The following is a 7,602-nucleotide window of genomic DNA, read 5'->3' on the forward strand; positions in this document are numbered from 1 at the left end:
TCTCCAGGTGCTTCACTGGGGCTGCCTACTGCTCCTAGTGCTGCTAGTGATGGTTCAATCCTCCAAGTGCTGCTAGTGACGGTTCAATTCTCCTAGTGCTGCTAGTGATGGTTCAATCCTCCTAGTGCTGCTAGTGATGGTTCAATTCTCCTAGTGCTGCTAGTGATGGTTCAATCCTCCTAGTGCTGCTAGTGATGGTTCAATTCTCCTAGTGCTGCTAGTGATGGTTCAATCCTCCTAGTGCTGCTAGTGATGGTTCAATCCTCCTAGTGCTGCTAGTCATGGTTAATGCTCCTAATGCTGCTAGTCATGGTTCAATGCAGATGACACATTCTGAGGTATAGTACTTCTCCGTATGCAATGATAGATGAAGAATAATAATATGAGTCTTACTGTGGCTGTTTTAAAGGAACACACTTTCCAACCAACCTCTGGTGGAGTGTGTGAAAGTATGTTGCAGCAACGGAGCGATTGAGATTTGTGTAAAGCATGAGTTACTTAAGTTATGCATTTCTGGTCCGGTCTGCCAAAAAATTACTCAATCTGATTGGAAGCCAATCAAGTACGAAGTGTGTGAACCAGTTCAGACTGTAATCTAACAAACTGGTACATACTGCCCATCGGTCAGAAACATCCTGTAACATTTGTTAAATAGAGATGCAACTTAACCTAATTTCAGAGGAATGAAGGGACACAAATCACAGATTTGAGCTTCGATAACTATAATGAAAGACAGCGTGGATATCGAAGTTTGTAAAACAAAAAAAGATCTGTTTAACAAAGCGAACATAACACTAAACTCAGACACATCACACACATTTGGTTTGAAGCATTGGTGGGGTTAGGGTTAGTGGCAGTGCCGTAGCCAGGAAGAGAGGGGGGGGGGGGGGGGGGGGGTATTGGCTACAAACCCCCGCTGTAATAAAGAAGTAAACCCTTCATTATTATTTAACACATATCGGGAGGAGGATTGGTCGTCATTTATAAAAGCGATCAGGAAAAGATACTGTTACTTTTGACATCTTCCTACCTTAAAATGTATGTTTCCCACACTTTATCAACCCTCCATGAAATAAATGACGGGCTGCGCCACCGGTTAGCGGTTACGGTTGGGGTAACGGCTTAGGGGCTAGGGGTCAGGGGTCAGGGGTCGGGGGTGAGGGGGTGAGGGGCTGTGGGCTCGGGCGGACTCACCAGCCGCTGCAGGATCCTCTTGCTCTTGTCGTCGGTGCAGTAGTCGGACAGGATGCTGCGGTGCACCAGCACCAGCCCGTTCAGGAAGACCCAGGAGCCGAACCACAGCAGGGCGAAGAGCAGGGTCCCCCGCCGGGACCACAGCCTGACGCCCAGCCAGCGGAGCAGGCACAGGCCGGCCCAGCGGCCCCCTTCCCCACCGCCACCGCCACCGCCACCTCCGGGCAGCATGTCGGACGGGGGGGCTGGAAGCGGAGCAGAGGCGTCCCCGGAGAGAGTCTACGAGGCGGTCTGAACCGGCACGGAGGCCCGCGGGGAACGCCATAGCAACCGCTGGGAACAGGGGGACGCCATGCTGGAGGTCACACACACACACACACACACACACACACCTGTCGCAGCTTCTTCAGGTCCGCTCGTCCGCAGGGCCGCCTCCAGAACTCAAAGACGCAAATAGACGGGGTCTGCTGATCCCGGGCTCCGGTTCTCCTTTGGGTCCCACTGTAGGGTTCCACTCCGGCCAAAGCATCTCAGGGGGGGCGTTGATGAAGCCCACCGGCACCGGCAGCACGGACACACTGCGATGACTGTGGGACCGCAGGGCAGTGTGACTGAGAGTGGGGGCGAGCTGGTGTGCGTTATTGGCGGCAGTCCACTGCATATGTCACACACGCACAAACGCGCACACACACACACACACACACACACACACACACACACACACACACACACAGCAGCGTGGAAAGATGCACCGGCAGATGTGAAGCAGAGTTACTCTAAGGACAGTGGGCAGTTGCAAGTTGCACGAAACACACACATTTGCGTCCACGCTCACACCCCCTCCGCTGGCCTCCTGTTCCCCCTCAGAGTCCCGAGGGACGTCTGGCTGGCTGGATCCCGCCTTCTCTGGGATGTTTCGGTTTTGGGGCTACTTTGAACGCCCCGATTAATCCCAGCTATCCTGCTCTGGGAACCGTCGCACTCGGTAATAATACATAATCATGTGCAGTCTGATCAAATCTAGAGGAAACAATGACTAACAATAATCACTGGTTCTACCGGAGCTGCAAATGATGGGAGGAAAGTATATAAAAAGGAAAACTAATTAAGGTCAAATACGAGGGCACAGAACCCGTACGATCATATCCATTAAATCGTTATTTTGGAAATAATTGTTGTGGCGGTTTACGGCATTCCAGCACGGGTGAGGGCTTTTAAAAGAGCAGCTCATGAAAAACACTCTTATACTAAAGCGAGGTAATTAGCATTCCAGTTGGGTAGCTTCAAGTTTTAGCATCCCGGGCCTGAAGTACCTCTAAACCCATAAGCACCTTCTCATCACAATCATTATTACTCTATTACACATGCATCAGATGATGGTTTATGTGAAATATTTAGTGTCACTTCTCAAGCACTCAATCAGTGGCCTTTGCTCCGTCTTCCGCTCCAGACTAGACCGGTGCGAATCATCCATTCCTTATGTTCATGCTTGTCATGGCCAAGCTATAGCTACGATAATATATGAGGGTTGTCAAAACAAAACAGTTATCTGGCCATTATTATCTGCCTCTAAAGCTGTCGGCTGGTGAATTCCTGTTAAACAATCTCTGAACCCTAAAAGCTGAACACTATCTCAGACACATACACACGCAGGAACGCAAACACATAGACACACACACACACACACAGGAACGCAGACAAACACACACACACACACACACACATGCAGGAACGCACACACACGCACACGTTTGAGGGCTCTTTTGTCAGTTAGTTGGCCGCGATGGTCGACTGCGAAGTTGGGCGGTTAAGTCATGACTTAATAAGCCCTAAAGGTTCAACTTGAAAGAAATCCTCAGAAGTCACGTAAACGCTCTCTCAGTTCCCCTGCTGTGAGTGTTGGCTCCCCTGTATCATAATAGCTTGCAGCAGCTGCAAAGGCTGTCTTGATTCAGTGCCTGGGGGTCAACACCATCGCTCTCTAGATCAGGAGAAGACAATAAAAAGAGGGAAACATTGCGTTAATATGAGTCGCGATGGGGTAGCTGGTATTCAGTGGAGGGATGGAGGAGCGCGGTGTTGGACGCAGAGGGGTCAAACTCAAAGACGCTGTTCGTTGACGCTGTCTAAACGATAAAGGCGGCAAACCGCGGCAGAACAGCTGTTGCGGTCGATAACCGCAACTCTGTGTGCGTTTTCAAAGTGCATGCCGGGTGTGATGCTACAGCTTTCTGTGCAAACACGCTTTTCGTGCACTCTGTGTTGTCTGGGCACACTCAGAGCACACTGGGTTTGGAACATTTATGAGTGTTACTGCTGGGTCTGGAAGTGAGTAACTGATTCTCCCTGACATTCTGCTCGATATGAATTGCTCCAGGGGCTGTGTTGTGGTTGTGGTTTAGTTACGTGCAGCCACTCACAAAGAGTTTGGAAGGAAGAGAATGACTGAATGGTCCAATCGCACCAAGAATGAAACAGTACCTTCAATCAGCACATAAACACTCACATTTCAAATCTATTGACATACAGAGTGAGAGATTACAAAGTTTTAACACTATTACTTACTCTGCTCTTTGTCCTGTCTGGCTATCCTTCCAAAACACAAGGTGTCCGGTACTGACCAACTGCTCCTTGGCCCCAGATGGAATAAAGAATGCTTTGAGTGTTGAGTTTGTTGGATCTCTCCCCGAAAAAAAAAAAAAAGGATATTAGTGGACAAGGGAGGCCTGGATCGGAACTCCTCAAACTAACAAACCTCTCCCTGAACTAATCCTTTAAACGGAGCGGGCGGTCTCTTGAAGAGCATGTACCCGGGAGTCCCCAGCCCTCGGGCCGGCTCAGCGCAGAGTTAACGGAGCCGGGGGGGAAAGGAGCTGTCATCTGCTCCTGCTGTGGCGTGATGGCCTGCTGACAGGGAGACGATGAGGCAGAGGAGGTTCAACTCTTTGGTCCCTGATCGAATTAAATGGCACAGCCTTGCCACCCTTTACGTCAGGCTGGAGTTCTGGAGTCGGTTCTTTCGGTTTTGTTTCTCAGTTCCGGAGGCGAGCTGGGAGGCAAGTCCTGAGCTTTGTTTCCAGTGAGGAGGAGAAAAAAACAAAGACCCTGGAACTGAAGTCCAACAGTTTGTAATCCAGCGTGCGGAAGCAACAAACCCACTTCAAAGAAGTTCATTAATATCCACGCGTTGGCCGCTTGTCATCTCGGCAACGGCATCCCATAATTCAATAAAAATCCTGACGCGGCGACGACAGCTCCAGGTGTCGGCCACTCTCTCTGTCTCCAGATGCTGGGACTGAACAATGTGACACGGCAGAGCAAGTCTCTCCTCCTCCACCTCCTCCTCCTCCGGGGCAGAATTAAAGTAATTAAATCCAAGGAGAGAAGGAGCGGTGACCTCCTCTGAGCCGTGCGCGCTGCTCTAACTGGTGCACGACTCCCTCCAGCAAGGAGAAGCCTCACTCACTTAACCTCGCACAACACTCTCTCTCTCTCTCTCTCTCTCTCTCTCTCTCTCTCTCTCTCTCCCTCTGTCCTCAGAGCATGAACCAAGCAAGCCGCTCTCTCTCTCCCACTGGTGCTCTCTCTCTTACACTCTCATTAAAAACAAGGGAGAGTGGATGGGGGCTGGCCGCAGGGTCCTGGAGCTGCCTGCCTCTTGTTATGTGTTCCTGGGTGCTGGAGCTGCCTGGCTCTTGTTATGTGTTCCTGGGTGCTGGAGCTGCCTGGCTCTTGTTATGTGTTCCTGGGTGCTGGAGCTGCCTGCCTCTTGTTATGTGTTCCTGGGTCCTGGAGCTCCCTGCCTCTTGTTATGTGTTCCTGGGTGCTGGAGCTGCCTGCCTCTTGTTATGTGTTCCTGGGTGCTGGAGCTGCCTGCCTCTTGTTTCAAGCTCCTGGTTGTGACTGCTGGAGTCGGGGCGGCTGCTGCTGCTGCTCTGGGCTCCGCTTTCTCTCTCTCCGTTCTGCTGCTGCTGCTGCCTCCCCTCGGCCGCCCTCGCACGCTCCATGCTGCTTGCCTGCCTGTCTGTGTCTGCGTACGGCATCACATCCGTACACCTGTCTGTCTTTCTCAGCCTCTATCGCTTCCTGCCCGACTGTCTGTCTGTCTGTCAGCCTGTCTGTCTCACTTCCTGTCTGCCTCATTGAATGGCTTTCTGTCTCACTGCCTGTCTGTCTGTCTGGCTGTCTGTTTTCCTGTCTGACTATCTCCTTGCCAGAGTGTCTGCTAGCAGGTCTCCCTGCCTGTCGTTCCAAATGTCTCACAATCTCTCAGTCTGGAGAATGAAGGTCCCACAGTGTGCGTTTGTGTGTGTGTGTGTGTGTGTGTGTGTGTGTGTGTGTGTGTGTGTGTGTGTGTGTGTGTGTGTGTGTTCCAGGCTTGTTGCTCAGCCTAATTTAGCTTCCTTCCTTCATTCAGTATTCAGGCTGTCGTTTCCCTTTCCAAGCGTTTTCTCATGTGTATGTTAGTGTGTGAGCGAGAGAGAGAGAGCAAGAAAGTGAGAGGAGGAAAGACTTTATAGTTCAGCTCTCTCCCTTCTTGTTTCTTTGACTTAGTACCTTCTCCCCTTTCTGTCTCCCTTGCTGTCTCTCACACTCACTGTTCACGCCTTCAACTCCCCGTTCTCTCATAGATATGTACAACACTTTCTACAACATTCCCTCTCCCTTTTTCCCTCCCCCAAATATCTTATTTCCCTCTCAATAATCTACCTCTCCCTTCCTCTTCCCCTTCCTTCTCTTTCCCCCACTTCTGCTACTGCTTCTCCCTCTCTCTCTCTCTCCGCTTCATTCCCTTCACACTTGTTCTTTTGTGTCATTTCACGCATGCCCTGCTTCTCTCCTTCTTTCTCTTCTCTCTCGTTCCCTCCCGTCTTGCACCTAGTTGCGAGAAAGAACCACGTTCCCCCCGTCTTCATCTAAATCCCTGTTTCCTTCCATCATCCTCCTTCCCTTCCGCTCCCTCTCTTTTTCTCTCCGTCTGCCATTCCCCACATCTCTCTCTTTCACTACCTTATCTTTGCTCACCCTTGTCTCGGTTGGTCTTGCGCGCTCCTTCGCTTGTTCTATCTCGTTCCGTCTCGCTCCTGCTCTCAGGTCTTGTATTGGTGCCACATGTGGCAAACAGCCCAAAACAAACGCCAGCAGCACTCTCGCTCTCTCTCGTCAGGAATTGCCCGTTTTGTAATTCTGCGAAGGCAATAAAGTTTCTGCAAAGGCAAAAAAAACAGGGCTTCTGCTACCGTGGGAAGTCTGGATTTGAAGTGAGTGCGTGTGTGTGTGTGTGCGCGTGTGTGTGTGTGTGTGTGTGTGTTGGAGGGCAACAATGACAGGGTTTCGCAGCTCTGTTATCTTATCTGTTGATAGATGTATGCAATACCGTCTTCTACAAGGGTTTGGGATGTATTCAGCTGAGGGGGGGAGAGAGAGAGAGAGAGGGGAGAGAGAGAGAGGGGAGAGAGAGAGAGAGAGAGTGAGGGACAGAGAGTGAGGGACAGAGAGTGAGAGATAGAGAGAGAGAGAGAGAGACCGAGACAGAGAGACAGACACAGTGAGAGAGACAAAGACACACAGAGATCGAGACGAAGACTGGGAGACATAGAGAGACTTGCTTTATGTTGTGAAGCCCCATTTCCGGACTGTTAATTAAACTGCATGTGATGTCAGCCGGTGATGTATCGTGTGATGTGTTTACCAGATGTCCTTCAGGGGTCATATGACGGTGAGGTGACGCCTATTTTTTATCAGGCAGTCGGGATCTGTTGTCTGTCTGGATGGACTGTGATGCCCTGGCGGCTCTGGTCGTAGGGGGGTTGGACAATTTACCCAATCCTCTCTCTGGGTGCCTGTTTTTTTCTGTTTATTCTTTGTTTTCCAACTTCCACGTTCGCCCGGTATTATACGAGCAGAGGGCTCGGTTTTGGTTTTTCACCAAACGTGACCAAAAGTATTTGTTGCAGAGACTGAGAGACAACGTTACGGCGGTTCAGTTAATGAGTGGAAACCGAGAGCCCATTTAAGAGAGGAAATGTCCTGTAGTGCTTTAGATAAACAGAACATGGCATCATCTTAGAAAAAGCCTCAAGGGTCTTAAACGCAAAGACAGTGGGCTACATACTAGAAATAGTCGAAAGAGACGGAGTGGGAGGATTCCCTCACGAATGTTTGCAGCCCTATTCAGTGGACTTTTGGTCCATTTAATTGCCAATTACACAGTCTGACTCTTTAGCCCACGTTCAAGCAGTATTAAAATGAATCATCCTGCGTGCTCTCACCTACCACGGGCAGGCGAGGGTTCTTGTGAGGTAGGCATAACTACCTCTGTGATCCTCTCTCTCCGCTAGTTTCCACGGAGAGAGCCTAATGAACCCCCCAGAGGTGTTGACGGTACGCTTCCCACGGCAGCTCATC

General features: G+C 50.5%; 1 protein-coding gene across 2 annotated transcripts in view; it reads right to left on the reverse strand.

Moving 5' to 3' along the window:
* dipk1c (divergent protein kinase domain 1C) overlaps window positions 1-6,429 on the reverse strand; it is a 34,508-nt gene extending 28,079 nt beyond the window's left edge. The window contains exons 1-3 of one of the 2 annotated variants that reach the window (XM_060044833.1): window positions 3,760-6,429; window positions 2,942-3,175; window positions 1,195-1,781 (exon numbers count right to left, since the gene is read on the reverse strand). In XM_060044833.1, coding sequence (XP_059900816.1) covers window positions 1,195-1,425 — 231 coding nt within the window. In that variant the 5' untranslated portion in view covers window positions 1,426-1,781; window positions 2,942-3,175; window positions 3,760-6,429. The remainder of the gene's footprint in view (window positions 1-1,194; window positions 1,782-2,941; window positions 3,176-3,759) is intronic. The other variant, XM_060044834.1, reaches the window with a different exon arrangement.
* Window positions 6,430-7,602: the final 1,173 nt, after the last annotated feature.

Source organism: Gadus macrocephalus, chromosome 23 (assembly GCF_031168955.1).
Source record: "Gadus macrocephalus chromosome 23, ASM3116895v1".
Classification (NCBI taxonomy): domain Eukaryota; kingdom Metazoa; phylum Chordata; class Actinopteri; order Gadiformes; family Gadidae; genus Gadus; species Gadus macrocephalus.